Below are 16,071 nucleotides of genomic sequence, written 5' to 3'. Positions count from 1 at the left end.
TTTCCGACCCGGTTAACCCGTCTGTCCCACGCTGCTGCTTCTATCATTTGCTACACCCGCCACCGGCCGGGGCGGTGTCACAGCGGTACATTTCGTTTCCACAGGATTTTTTCTTCTTTTTTTTTCTCGTTGTTCTGCTCGCTGTGTTCCACGGTGCATGAGAGATCTCTCACTTCTGTATAATATAGACTCATAGTCTCTTGTGTTTTTTTTTTAATTCTGACTGGGCATCCGCAGTCTGGCCTACCAAAACTATTGACTATATATAATATGGCCATTTGAACATCAACATATACGTAGTCTCTACAACAGTGCATAAGTTTGTTTCTTGTTGAGGTTCCATCGCGTAGAGCTATAGTGTATTGTGTTTATACTCATTGTATGTAAATAGGGGAGGTGCAATATTTATATGTGGAAGGTATTTGTATATCGTCCAGTAAAAGCTTTTGGGTTTTCTATATGGTTTTCTGCGCGGATTTATTTATTTTATTTATTTTATTTTACTCAGAGCTTATATATTAGCATGGGAGAAAGAAGGGATATTAAGCTGAAGGATTGGAAGGTCGAACATATATATCAAAACTCATTTGGCCCATCCAAATGTGTGAGAGTCCAAGAAAATTCATACAATATTATTACAAGACTAGATGGTGGCCCGATTCTAATGCATCAGGTATTCTAGAATATGTATGACAGAACTTGTTCAGTAAATGTAGCATATAACAGCCCACGTAGCATATAGCACAGCCCATGTAGCATATAGCACAGCTACATAGTATATAACACAGCCACATAGCATATAGCACAGCCACGTAGCATATGACAGCCCACGTAGTATATAGCACAGCCACGTAGCATATAACACAGCCCACATAGCATATAGCACATCCACGTAGTATACAACACAGCCACGTAGTATATAGCACAGCCACGTAGCATATAACACAACCACATAGCCCAGCCACATAGCATATAGCACAGCCCATGTAGCATATAGCACAGCCACATAGCATATAACACAGCTCACGTAGCATATAGCACAGCCACATAGTATATAGCACAGCCACATAGTATACAGCACAGCCACATAGTATATAGCACAGCCACGTAGCATATAGCACAGCCCACATAGCATACAGCACAGCCCACGTAGCATATAACACAGCCCACGTAGTATATAGTACAGTCCACATAGTATATAGCACAATCCACGTAGTATATAGTACAGTCAACGTAGTATCTAGTACAGTCCACCTAGTATATAACACAGCCACGTAGTATATAGCACAGTCCACGTAGTATATAACACAGCCCACGTAGTATCTAGTACAGTCCACATAGTATATAGCACAATCCACGTAGTATATAGTACAGTCGACGTAGTATCTAGTACAGTCCACGTAGTATATAACACAGCCACATAGTATATAACACAGCTCACATAGTATATAGTACTGTCCACGTAGTATATAACACAGCCCATGTAGTATATAGCACAGTGCACATAGTATATAGCACAATCCACGTAGTATATAGCAGCCACGTAGTATATAACACAGCCCACATAAGTTATAGGGGCAAAGACCCTGATACCAGTTGTCAGATTACCCTACATAGCAAAAACTTACTGACACATTGTCTTTAATGAGCTGATCTTGGAGGTGCTGGGAATCGGTCCCCACCCACAGATCCAATACTGGTAAGATATATCAGATATTTTAGAACCTCAGAAAAAGCACTTGAAGGGAATGTGTCATCAGAAAAAGAGGATTTTGGATGCTTACCATAAAATCTATTTCTCTGAGCCTTCATTGGAGGACAAAGAAGACCATCGGTGTATGCTGCTGCCACTAGGAGGCCGACAATAAGCAAAAACGTCAGCTCCTCCCCAGCAGTACATACTCGACCGAGTGGCACAAAGCTACTAAGCTAGTGAGTGAGAAAGCAGTAGGAGCGTCATGGCTGCCGAGTAAGGGGGCGGAGTACGGAAAAACAGGCGGGGTTTGTGTGCCAAGGACGGGACCATTCAAGGAGAAAGAGAATTGGCTGCAAGGCAGGGCCGCAGAAAAAAGAGTGCAGAGAAGCTCACTCAATCAAGGAGGAAGATGGGGGGCCTGGAAATACAGAGTAAGCTTCGGGAAAAAGCTGGGGCCTAGATTTGAGTGTCCGGCTGGCGGGGAGATTGTGAGGTCGGGCTGGTGAGTCCTAATCCTGTCCTCAGCCCAGAAACTGTCCGAATAGATGAAAGGCAGAGAGCCCAGAGTGAGATAGGATGGGAAGGAGGAAGGATCCTTTGAGAAAAGTCCATAGGGAGCCTGCAGAGAATTGTACCCTATGCATAGGTGCCCCCATATCAGCAATGGCATGGAAGAGGAAGGGAAGAGGGTAGCTGTCCAGATGTGGTCCGGACTTCTTCACAGAGTGGAAGACGGTCTTCAGGAGCCCTGGTACGAAGGGTCACTGGAATCGTTCCATTTTCCCCCTGGCACCATATCGCTATGGTGGATGACTGGGCTGGGGTTGGGTGGCAGGGACCTTCTCCTCCTGGCCTCCTCAAGACACTCCTGATGGTATGGTCCTGCCACGTAGAGACAAGAAAGTACGATGTGGATCAGACCACACTGTTCTTTCGATCTCTAGGTGGGAAATCAGAGTGAGCTGTTACACTCTGCTGCTTGTAATCACAAGCTCAGCCTGAAATAAAGGAAAAAAGTAATAAAACACAACAAGGCCCTTAGGAAAAAACACAGGTCTGGGAAAAGACCTGTGTCATGCTCCATGCCAGTCGGCGGGTGTATCCTGCTGAGGAGGAGTTTACTTTTTTGCCTAGTGTCAGTCTCCCAGAGACAGCAGTACACATCCATGGTTACATGTGTCCCCAATGAAGAGATGGAGAAATTACTTATTAATTAAATCGTTCTTATGTTTAAAAAAATGTTTTTCATATCCGAATATGTATTTGAAAGAAAAAAAATTGTAATCTCACACTGGTCACTGTTATTGTATCCAAGAAACCAACATGTACATTAGGAGCAACAGAGGAGTCAGACCCGATCTTTTGTATTGACGCATCTAATGAGTGTGCGCTAAGACCATCATGAAGAGAGGAGGCGCAGGGTCAACTGTCACATTGTGACCTGCCAATGATATTGTAACCCTGTCTGTGATGATAATGAGACTTCTAATTATCCTGTAAAAAACATTGAGAGTCCAAAATGGTGGACAGTGCAGGATTGATGAATATAATATTGTGTATATATATACATATATATATATTTATTATAATATCTATGCGTACATTTATCTTTTAAATACAGATTGTGATATAAAAAAATTATAACTTTTTACATAATACAATACACCACAAAAAAACTTCACGTTACTTAATGCATACGACTGTGATACCGAATACCTGCATGACTGTTTCATGTATAATGTACACTGCTCAAAAAAATAAAGGGAACACTTAAACAACAGAATATAACTCCAAGTAAATCAAACTTCTGTGAAATCAAACTGTCCACTTAGGAAGCAACACTGATTGACAATCAATTTCACATGCTGTTGTGTAAATGGAATAGACAACAGATGCAAATTATTGGCAATTATCAAGACACTCAATAAAAGAGTGGTTCTGCAGGTGGGGACCACAGACCACATCTCAGTACCAATGCTTTCTGGCTGATGTTTTGGTCACTTTTGAATGTTGGTTGTGCTTTCACATTCGTGGTAGTACGAGACAGACTCTACAACCCACACAAGTGGCTCAGGTAGTGCAGCTCATCCAGGATGGCACATCAATGCGAGCTGTGGAAAGGTTTGTTGTGTCTGTCAGCGTAGTGTCCAGAGGCTGGAGGCGCTACCAGGAGACAAGCCAGTACACCAGGAGACGTGGAGGGGGCCGTAGGAGAGCAACAGCCCAGCAGCAGGACCGCTACCTCAGCCTTTGTGCAAGGAGGAACAGGAGCACTGCCAGAGCCCTGCAAAATGACCTCCAGCAGGCCACAAATGTGCAGGTGTCTGCACAAAAGGTTAGAAACCGACTCCATGAGGATGGTCTGAGTGCCCGACGTCCACAGATTGGGATTGTGCTCACAGCCCAACACCATGCAGGACGCTTGGCATTTGCCACAGAACACCAGGATTGGCAAATTCACTACTGGTGCCCTGTGCTCTTCACAGATGAAAGCAGGTTCACACTGAGCACATGTGACAGACGTGACAGAGTCTGGAGACGCCGTGGAGAGCGATCTATTGCCTGCAACATCCTTCAGCATTACTGGTTTGGCAGTGGGCCAGTAATGGTATGCGGTGGCATTTCTTTGGAGGGCCGCACAGCCCTCCATGTGCTCGCCAGAGGTAGCCTGACTGCCATTAAGAACCGAGATGAGATTCTCAGACCCCTTCTGAGACCATATGCTAATGCGCAGGGCCGGACTGGCCATCTGGCAAATGCCAGAAGGGCCTGTCTGGTTATGGGCTGCCTTGTCTACTACGTTGTTAACAGAATCAGTGTTCTCAAGACACCCATACTGTTAACAGTTGTGATGGAGCACAAAGTCGCTGACTCTGTCACTTACCCCAGCAGGCCACAGGCATGATTAGAAATACTGGTCTTATAGTAAGCCTTGCTTTCCTCCATCCAGGGTAATATTAGTAATATATCCCATCTGGTGCTTGGAAACGGGGACAGCATGGGCCTGTGTGATTGCAAATGCCAGGGCTGAATTTCAGTCCCAGTCCGTACCTACTAATGCGATTGGCCCTGGGTTCCTCCTAATGCAGGACAATGCCAGACCTCACGTGGCTCGAGTGTGTCAGCAGTTCCTGCAAGATGAAGTCATTGAAGCTATGGACTGGCCCGCCCGTTCCTCAGACCTTAATCCGATTGAACACATCTGGGACATCATGTCTCGCCTCATCCACCAACGTCACGTTGCACCAGAAAGTCCTGGAGTTGGCGGATGCTTTAGTCCAGGTCTGGGAGGAGATCCTTCAGGAGACCATCCTAAGCCTCATCAGGAGCATGCCCAGGCAATGTAGGGAGGTTATACAGGCACGTGGGGCCACACACACTACTGAGCATTATTTCCTTGTCGTGAGGCATTTCCACTGAAGTTGGATCAGCCTGTAATTTGATTTTCCACTTAGATTTTGAGTATCGTTCCAAATCCAGGCCTCCGTGAGATATTAATTTTGATATACATTGATAATTTTTATGGTTTTATTGTTCTCAACCCTTTCCACTATGTAGTGAATAAAGATTTACAACAGGAATATTTTATTCAGTGATATCTAGGATGTGGTATTTTAGTGTTCCCTTTATTTTTTTGAGCAGTGTATATCAGTTTTATTATGTTGCTGGATTGGTTTTACCTTGTAAAAACTGAATAAAACTTCAATATACCATAAACCACAAGAAATAAATAAATAATTGGTCATTTTCGGATGATTCATTCCCTTTAATTCATTAGCTTGAACTGCTGCTTCCTTCTTACCCCACTCATGTTGGCCAAGTGCTGGGAGAGTTTCCGGTGACAGCCCCACAGATGGAAGTATATGAAGCAGAGCTGGGCAGCAACGTAAAGGAAATATTTTATTTCATGTCAGTTAAATGAATGGAATAATTCATGCATGAATTGAAAACCTGGATCTCAGCTCATGCCATGTACTTTATGATATGCACAGGCTTCAAATCCTACAAAAGTAATTTATTTTGCCAAGTGTTGTTAAGCGATTGTGAAAAGCAAACATATCCTCCAGACTGGTTCTTATCATTAATAAATATGTATATACTGCACATCTTGCACTCTTTATTCTAATCGAACTGAATTAATTTGTGTATATAAATATATATATATATATGTGTATTGTTTGTGTGTGTGTGTGTATATATATATATGTATATATATATATATACTAGATTGTGGCCCGATTCTAACGCATCGGGTATTCTAGAATATGCATGTCCCCGTAGTATATGGACAATGATGATTCCAGAATTCGCGGCAGACTGTGCCCGTCGCTGATTGGTCGAGGCAACCTTTATGACATCATCATCGCCATGGCAACCATTATGACATCTACGTTGATACTGTGCTCGTCGCTGAATCAGAAACGTGGGATTTCTACGTCCTTTATGACATCATCGTCGCTGTGCCCGTTGCTGATTGGTCGAGGCCTGGCGACCTCGACCAATCAGAGACGCGGGATGTCTACGTCCTTTACGACATCATCGTCGCTGTGCCCGTTGCTGATTGGTCGAGGCCTGGCGGCCTCGACCAATCAGAGACGCGGGATTTCTACGTCGATGCTGTGCCGGTCTCTGATTGGTCGAGGCCTGGCGGCCTCGACCAATCAGAGACGCGGGATTTCCTGAACAGACAGACAGACAGAAAGACAGACAGACGGAAAAACCCTTAGGCAATTATATATATATAGATATATATCTATATATATAATTGTCTAAGGGTTTTTCCGTCTGTCTGTCTGTCTGTCCTGGAAATCCCGGCTCTCTGATTGGTCGAGGCCGCCAGGCCTCGACCAATCAGAGACCGGCACAGCATCGACGTAGAAATCCCGCGTCTCTGATTGGTCGAGGCCGCCAGGCCTCGACCAATCAGCAACGGGCACAGCGACGATGATGTCATAAAGGACGTAGACATCTCACGTTTCTGATTCAGCGACGGGCACAGTATCGACGTAGATGTCATAATGGTTGCCATGGCGATGATGATGTCATAAAGGTTGCCTCGACCAATCAGCGTCGGGCACAGTGTGCCGCGAATTCTGGAATCATCATTGTCCATATACTACGGGGACACGCATATTCTAGAATACCCGATGCGTTAGAATCGGGCCACAATCTAGTATATATATATTTATATATATATATACATACACACACACATTTATCTATAGCTATATAGATATGTATATATGTATGTATATATACATATAATAATTATTTGATCCCTTGCTGATTTTGTAAGTTTGCCCACTGACAATGAAATGAACAGTCTATAATTTTAATGGTAGGTTAATTTAAACATTGAGAGAGAGAATATCAAAACTAAAATCCAGATAATCACACTGTATAAATTATATATATTTATTTGCATTTTGCAGTGAGAAATAAGTATTTGATCCCTACCAACCATTAAGAGTTCTGGCTCCTACCGACCAGTCAGACGCTCCTAATCAACTAGTTACCTGCATTAGAGACTCAATTAATCAGTCAGAATCTAACCTCTACAACATGGGCAAGACCAAAAAGTTTTATAAGGATGTCAGGGACAAGATCATAGACCTGCACAAAGCTGAAATGGGCTACAAAATCATAAAATGCTGGGTGAGAAGGAGACAACTATTGCACATAGTAAGAAAATGGAATATATACAAAATGACTGTCAATCAACATTGATCTGGTGTACCATGCAAAATCTCACCTTGTGGGGTATCCTTGATCATGAGGAAGGTGAGAGATCAGCCTAAAGCTACACAGGGGGGAACTTGTTAATGATCTCAAGGCAGCTGGGACCACAGTCACCAAGAAAATTATTGGTAACACATTACAACATAAAGGTTTAAAATCCTGCAGTGCCTGCTGAAGAAGGCACATGTGCAGGCCCGTCTGAAGTTTGCCAATGAACACCTGGATGATTCTGTGAGTGATTGGGAGAAGGTGATGTGGTCAGATGAAACAAAAATTGAGGTCTTTGGCATTAACTCAACTCGCTGTGTTTGGAGGAAGAGAAATGCTGCCTATGACCCAAAAAATACCGTCCCCACTGTCAAGCATGGAGGTGGAAGCATTATGTTTTGGAAGTGTTTTTCTGCTAAGGGCACAGGACTACTTCACCGCATCAATGGGAGAATGGATGGGTACTGTAAAATCCTGAGTGACAACCTCCTTCCTTCCGCCAGGACATTAAAAATGGGTCATGGCTGGGTCTTCCAGCAAGACAATGACCCAAAACATACAGCCAAGATCACTGATTGGTCACTGTCTATGCAGCATCAATAGTAAAAAGATATGTTAAAAATAATTAAAAAAAAAAAAAAAAATTGTGCTATTCTCACTTTCCGCCGTTCACCGATGCGCATGATGCTGCCGCCAGCTTCCGTTCCCAGTGATGCATTGCAAAATTACCCTGATGACTTAGCGGTCTTGATCTTATAGCCTTCTTCTGCTTTTTGGGCCTCCACCATTTTCATTTTCAGAGTGCTAGGCAGTTGCTTAGAAGAACCCATGGCTGCTATTTTTTGGCACAAGGCTAGAGGAGGCTGGGTTTTTCTAAAGCTGGGAAATCTGCATCATTTGAGCTTTCCTAATGATGATGGTGGACAAGCAATAACCCTAACAGGCTAATTAAGGTCTGAAACCTTGGTCAGTTATCTGAGCACACAAATCTCCAAGGGTGCCCAAGCTTTTTCCTTTTTTGAAAATTGTAAAATGTAAAAAAATACAATATATATGTTTTGCCTATTTGCCTCAAATAAAAAGTAAATGTTCCATCTTTAACACTGCGCCCTCATACTGTTTTGTGCGCCTCCATCTTGTCATGTGCTCTCATGCTGCGCCCCAATCGGGTCATGTGGTGCTCCCATCCTGCGCCCCCATGCTGTCATGTGCAGCTCCCATCCTGTGCCCCCATTTTGGTATGTGCTGCCCCCATCCTGGTATGTGCTACTCCAATTCTGCGCCCCCATCCTGTCATATGGTGCTCTCATCCTGCATCCCCATCCTGTCATGTGATGCTCACATCCTGCGTCCCCATCCTGTCATGTGGTGCTCACATCCTGCGTCCCCATCCTGTCATGTGGTGCTCACATCCTGTCATGTGCTGCTCCCATCCTGCACCCCCATCTTGTCATGTGCTGCTTCCATCCTGCGCCCCCATTCTGTCATATGCTGCTCCCATCCTGCACCCCCATCTTTTCATATGCTGCTCCCATCCTGCACTCCCATCCTGTCATGTGCTGCTCCGATCCTGCGCCCCAATCCTGTCATGTGCTGCTCCCATCCTGAGCCCCATTCTGTCATTTTCTGCTCCCATCCTGCGCCCCAATTCTGTCATGTGCAGTAAAAAGTCACTGGCTTGCTGTGCTGACGTATTTTCTATATATATTCAGTAGAAAGTGGCTGGATTGCTCAGCTGACGTATTTTATATATCAATTCAGTATATAAAAATGGCGCCGGAAAGCGTGGATTGCGCAGGCGCCGATTCCGGCACCACAACCCTCCTGGGCCACAATCCTCATCCCCGGATGCGTAACTTATAAAATGGCACCTAAAGTGCGCTATACGCATGCGCCATTTCCGACGGAAGATTCCGACGGAAAAGACCTCCCGGCAATACCGACTAGGTACCGTATACTTGAGTATAAGCCGAGACCCCTAATTTTGCCACAAAAAAACAGGGAAAACTTATTGACTCGAGTATAAGCCTAGGGTGGGAAATGCAGCAGCTACTGGTAGATTTAAAAAATAAAAATAGATACCAATAAAAGTGAAATTGATTGAGACATCAGTAGGTTAAATGTTTTTGAATATCCATATTGAATCAGGAGCCCAATATAATGCTCCATACAAAATACGGCCCATATAATGCTCCATATAGTTCAAGATGGGCCCATAAGATGCTCAATACAAAAATATGCCCCATATAATGCTGCACAAAGGTTAACCCCTCTGTGACCTTAGACGTACTATCCCGTCGAGGTGCCCTGGGCTTATCTGACCCTGGACGGGATAGTACGTCATAGCCGATCGGCCGCGCTCACGGGGGGAGCGCGGCCGATCGCGGCCGGGTGTCAGCTGCTTATCGCAGCTGACATCCGGCACTATGTGCCAGGAGCGGTCACAGACCGCCCCCGGCACATTAACCCCTGGCACACCGCGATCAAAGATGATCGCGATGTGCCGGCGGTGCAGGGAAGCACCGCGCAGGGAGGGGGCTCCCTGCGGGCTTCCCTGAGCCCCCCGCAGCAACGCGATGTGATCGCGTTGCTGCGAGGGTCTCCTCACCTCCCTCCCTGCTCGAGCCCCGGATCCAAGATGGCCGCGGATCCGGGTCCTGCAGGGAGGGAGGTGGCTTCACAGAGCCTGCTCAGAGCAGGCACTGTGAAGCAGCCTGCACTCCTATCAGATCAGTGATCTGACAGAGTGCTGTGCAAACTGTCAGATCACTGATCTGTGATGTCCCCCCCTGGGACAAAGTAAAAAAGTAAAAAAAAAATTTTCCAAATGTGTAAAAAAAAAAAAAAAAAATATTCCAAAATAATGAAAAAAAAAAAAAAATATTATTCCCATAAATACATTTCTTCATCTAAATAAAAAAAAAAAACCAATAAAAGTACACATATTTAGTATCGCCGCGTCCGTAATGACCCGACCTATAAAACTGTCCCACTAGTTAACCCCTTCAGTAAACACCGTAAGAAAAAAAAAAAAAAAACGAGGCAAAAAACAACGCTTTATTATCATACCGCCGAACAAAAAGTGGAATAACACGCGATCAAAAGGACAGATATAAATAACCATGGTACCGCTGAAAGCGTCATATTGTCCCGCAAAAAAAGAGCTGCCATACAGCATCATCAGCAAAAAAATAAAAAAGTTATAGTCCTGAGAATAAAGCGATGCAAAAATAATTATTTTTTCTGTAAAATAGTTTTTATCGTATAAAAGCACCAAACCATAAAAAAATGATATAAATGAGGTATCGCTGTAATCGTACTGACCCGAAGAATAAAACTGATTTATCAATTTTACCAAACGCGGAACGGTATAAACGCCTCCCCCAATAGAAATTCATGAATAGCTGGCTTTTGGTCATTCTTCCTCACAAAAATCGGAATAAAAAGCGATAAAAAAATGTCACGTGCCCAAAAATGTTTTCAATAAAAACGTCAACTCGTCCCGCAAAAAACAAGACCTCACATGACTCTGTGGACCAAAATATGGAAAAATTATAGCTCTCAAAATGTGGTATTGCAAAAAATATTTTTTGCAATAAAAAGGGTCTTTCAGTGTGTGACGGCTGCCAATCATAAAAATCCGCTAAAAAACTCGCTATAAAAGTAAATCAAACCCCCCTTCATCACCCCCTTAGTTAGGGAAAAATAAAAAAAAATGTATTTATTTCCATTTTCCCATTAGGGCTAGGGTTAGGGCTAGGGTTAGGGCTAGGGCTAGGGTTAGTGCTAGGGTTAGGGTTAGGGCTAGGGTTAGGGCTAGGGTTAGGGCTAGGGTTAGGGTTAGGGCTAGGGTTAGGGCTAGGGTTAGGGCTAGGGTTAGGGCTAGGGTTAGGGCTAGGGTTAGGGCTAGGGCTAGGGTTAGGGCTAGGGTTAGGGCTAGGGTTAGGGCTAGGGTTAGGGTTAGGGCTAGGGTTAGGGCTAGGGTTAGGGCTAGGGTTAGGGTTAGGGTTGGGGCTACAGTTAGGGTTGGGGCTAAAGTTAGGGTTAGGGTTTAGATTACGTTTACAGTTGGGAATAGGGTTGGGATTAGGGTTAGGGGTGTGTCAAGGTTAGAGGTGTGGTTAGGGTTACCGTTGGAATTAGGGTTAGGGGTGTGTTTAGATTAGGGTTTCAGTTATAATTGGGGGGTTTCCACTGTTTCGGCACATCAGGGGCTCTCCAAACACGACATGGCGTCCGATCTCAATTCCAGCCAATTCTGCGTTGAAAAAGTAAAACAGTGCTCCTTCCCTTCCGAGCTCTCCTGTGTGCCCAAACAGGGGTTTACCCCAACATATGGGGTATCAGCGTACTCAGGACAAATTGGACAACAACTTTTGTGGACCAATTTCTCCTGTTACCCTTGGGAAAATACAAAACTGGGGGCTAAAAAATAATTTTTGTGGGAAAACAAAAAGATTTTTTATTTTCACGGCTCTGCGTTATAAACTGTAGTGAAACACTTGGGGGTTCAAAGTTCTCACAACACATCTAGATAAGTTCATTGAGGGGTCTAGTTTCCAATATGGGGTCACTTGTGGGGGGTTTCTACTGTTTAGGTACATTAGGGGCTCTGCAAACGCAATGTGACGCCTGCAGACCATTCCATCTAAGTCTGCATTCCAAATGGCGCTCCTTCCCTTCCGAACCCTCCCATGCGCCCAAACGGTGGTTCCCCCCCACATATGGGGTATCAGCGTACTCAGGACAAATTGGACAACAACTTTTGGGGTCCAATTTCTCCTGTTACCCTAGGGAAAATACAAAACTGGGGGCTAAAAAATAATTTTTGTGGGAAAAAAATTTTGTTTTATTTTTATGGCTCTGCATTATAAACTTCTGTGAAGCCCTTGGTGGGTCAAAGTGCTCACCACACATCCAGATAAGTTCCTTAGGGGGTCTACTTTCCAAAATGGTGTCACTTGTGGGGGGTTTCAATGTTTAGGCACATCAGTGGCTCTCCAAACGCAACATGGCGTCCCATCTCAATTCCTGTCAATTTTGCATTGAAAAGTCAAACGGCGCTCCTTCCCTTCCGAGCTCTCCCATGCGCCCAAACAGTGGTTTACTGCCACATATGGGGTATCAGCGTACTCGGGACAAATTGGACAACAACTTTTGAGGTCCAATTTCTTTTCTTACCCTTGGAAAAATAAAAAATTGGGGGCAAAAATATAATTTTTGTGAAAAAATATGATTTTTTATTTTTACGGTTCTGCATTATAAACTTCTGTGAAGCACTTGGTGGGTCAAAGTGCTCACCACACCTCTAGATAAGTTCCTTAGGGGGTCTACTTTCCAAAATGGTGTCACTTGTGGGGGGTTTCAATGTTTAGGCACATCAGTGGCTCTCCAAACGCAACATGGCGTCCCATCTCAATTTCTGTCAATTTTGCATTGAAAAGTCAAACTGCGCTCCTTCCCTTCCGAGCTCTCCCATGCGCCCAAACAGTGGTTTACTGCCACATATGGGGTATCAGCGTACTCAGGACAAATTGGACAACAACTTTTGAGGTCCAATTTCTTCTCTTACCCTTGGAAAAATAAAAAATTGGGGGCAAAAATATAATTTTTGTGAAAAAATATGATTTTTTATTTTTACGGTTCTGCATTATAAACTTCTGTGAAGCACTTGGTGGGTCAAAGTGCTCACCACACATCCAGATAAGTTCCTTAGGGGGTCTACTTTCCAAAATGGTGTCACTTGTGGGGGGTTTCAATGTTTAGGCACATCAGTGGCTCTCCAAACGCAACATGGCGTCCCATCTCAATTCCTGTCAATTTTGCATTGAAAAGTCAAATAGCGCTCCTTCCCTTCCGAGCTCTCCCATGCGCCCAAACAGTGGTTTACTGCCACATATGGGGTATCAGCGTACTCAGGACAAATTGGACAACAACTTTTTGGGTCCAATTTCTCCTGTTACCCTTGGTAAAATAAAACAAATTGGAGCTGAAGTAAATTTTTTGTGTAAAAAAGTTAAATGTTCATTTTTATTTAAACATTCCAAAAATTCCTATTAAACACCTGAAGGGTTAATAAACTTCTTGAATGTGGTTTTGAGCACCTTGAGGGGTGCAGTTTTTAGAATGGTGTCACACTTGGGCATTTTCTATCATATAGACCCCTCAAAATGACTTCAAATGAGACGTGGTCCCTAAAAAAAAATGGTGTTGTAAAAATGAGAAATTGCTGGTCAACTTTTAACCCTTATAACTCCCTAACAAAAAAAAAAATTGGTTCCAAAATTATGCTGATGTAAAGGAGACATGTGGGAAATGTTACTTATTAAGTATTTTGTGTGACATATCTCTGTGATTTAATTGCATAAAAATTCAAAGTTTGAAAATTGCGAAATTTTCAAAATTTTTGCCAAATTTCCGTTTTTTTCACAAATAAACGCAGGTACTATCAAAGAAATTTTACCACTATCATGAAGTACAATATGTCACGAGAAAACAATGTCAGAATCACCAGGATCCGTTGAAGCGTTTCGGAGTTATAACCTCATAAAGGGACAGTGGTCAGAATTGTAAAAATTGGCCTGGTCATTAACGTGCAAACCACCCTTGGGGGTAAAGGGGTTAATGATGGCCCCATAAGATTCTCCATAGAATAATATGCCCCATATGCTGCTCCATAAAGGTTGATGGCCCTATAAGATGCTCCATAACATAATGTGCCCCACATGCTACTATATAAAGGTTGATGGCCCCATAAGATGCCCAATAGCATAATATGCCCCATATGCTGCTCCATAAAAGGTTGATGGCCCTATAAGACGCTCCATAGCATAATATGCCCCATATGCTGCTCCATAAAGGTTGATGGCCCCATTAGATGCTCCATAGCATAATATGCCCCACATGCTGCTCCATAAAAGTTGATGGCCCCATAAGATGCTCCATAACATAATATGCCTCGTATGCTGCCCCATAAAGGTTGATGGCCCCATGAGATGCTCAATAGCATAATATGCCCCATATACTGCTCCATAAGGGTCTGTGCACACGTTGTGGATTTGGCTGCGGATCCGCAGAGGATTTGACGCTGTGGATTCGCAGCAGTTTTCCATGTGTTGTACAGTACCATGTAAACCTATGGAAAACAAAATCCACAGTGCACATGCAAGGAATCTAGATTGAAAGGGAATCTAGATTGTAAGTCCCAATGGGGACAGTGCTGATAATGTCTGTAAAGCGCTGTGGAATTAATGGCGCTATATAAGTGAGTAAAATATATACAGTTAGGGCCAGAAATATTTGGACAGTGACACAATTTACGCGAGTTGGGCTCTGCATGCCACCACATTGGATTTGAAATGAAACCTCTACAACAGAATTCAAGTGCAGATTGTAACGTTTAATTTGAAGGGTTGAACAAAAATATCTGATAGAAAATGTAGGAATTGTACACATTTCTTTACAAACACTCTACATTTTAGGAGGTCAAAAGTAATTGGACAAATAAACATAACCCAAACAAAATATTTTTATTTTCAATATTTTGTTGCAAATCCTTTGGAGGCAATCACTGCCTTAAGTCTGGAACCCATGGACATCACCAAACGCTGGGTTTCCGCCTTCTTACTGCTTTGCCAGGCCTTTACAGCCGCAGCCTTCAGGTCTTGCTTGTTTGTGGGTCTTTCCGTCTTAAGTCTGGATTTGAGCAAGTGAAATGCATGCTCAATTGGGTTTAGATCTGGAGATTGACTTGGCCATTGCAGAATGTTCCACTTTTTGGCACTCATGAACTCCTGGGTAGCTTTGGCTGTATGCTTGGGGTCATTGTCCATCTGTACTATGAAGCGCCGTCCAATCAACTTTGCAGCATTTGGCTGAATCTGGGCTGAAAGTATATCCCGGTACACTTCAGAATTCATCCGGCTACTCTTGTCTGCTCTTATGTCATCAATAAACACAAGTGACCCAGTGCCATTGAAAGCCATGCATGCCCATGCCATCACGTTGCCTCCACCATGTTTTACAGAGGATGTGGTGTGCCTTGGATCATGTGCCGTTCCCTTTCTTCTCCAAACTTTTTTCTTCCCATCATTCTGGTACAGGTTGATCTTTGTCTCATCTGTCCATAGAATACTTTTCCAGAACTGAGCTGGCTTCTTGAGGTGTTTTTCTGCAAATTTAACTCTGGCCTGTCTATTTTTGGTATTGATGAATGGTTTGCATCTAGATGTGAACCCTTTGTATTTACTGTCATGGAGTCTTCTCTTTACTGTTGACTTAGAGACAGATACACCTAATTCACTGAGAGTGTTCTGGACTTCAGTTGATGTTGTGAACGGGTTCTTCTTCACCAAATTAAGTATGCGGCGATCATCCACCACTGTTGTCATCCGTGGACGCCCAGGCCTTTTTGAGTTCCCAAGCTCACCAGTCAATTCCTTTTTTCTCAGAATGTACCCAACTGTTGATTTTGCTACTCCAAGCATGTCTGCTATCTCTCTGATGGATTTTTTCTTTTTTTTCAGCCTCAGGATGTTCTGCTTCACCTCAATTGAGAGTTCCTTTGACCGCATGTTGTCTGCTCACAGCAACAGCTTCCAAATGCAAAACCACACACCTGGAATCCACCCCTGACCTTTTAACTACTT

At 43.6% G+C, this 16,071-nt stretch overlaps 1 protein-coding gene across 3 annotated transcripts in view; it reads right to left on the bottom strand.

Annotated features, from left to right (window-relative positions):
• TMEM268 (transmembrane protein 268) overlaps window positions 1–16,071 on the bottom strand; it is a 111,544-nt gene that overhangs the window by 53,892 nt on the left and 41,581 nt on the right. For all 3 annotated transcript variants that reach the window (XM_069748385.1, XM_069748383.1, XM_069748384.1), the window contains exon 7: window positions 5,499–5,570. In XM_069748385.1, coding sequence (XP_069604486.1) covers window positions 5,499–5,570 — 72 coding nt within the window. The remainder of the gene's footprint in view (window positions 1–5,498; window positions 5,571–16,071) is intronic.

This window comes from Ranitomeya imitator, chromosome 2 (genome assembly GCF_032444005.1).
Source record: "Ranitomeya imitator isolate aRanImi1 chromosome 2, aRanImi1.pri, whole genome shotgun sequence".
Taxonomy (NCBI): domain Eukaryota; kingdom Metazoa; phylum Chordata; class Amphibia; order Anura; family Dendrobatidae; genus Ranitomeya; species Ranitomeya imitator.
The sequence above is the reverse complement of the archived record's forward strand: the minus strand, read 5'-3'. Positions and strand labels throughout refer to the sequence as shown.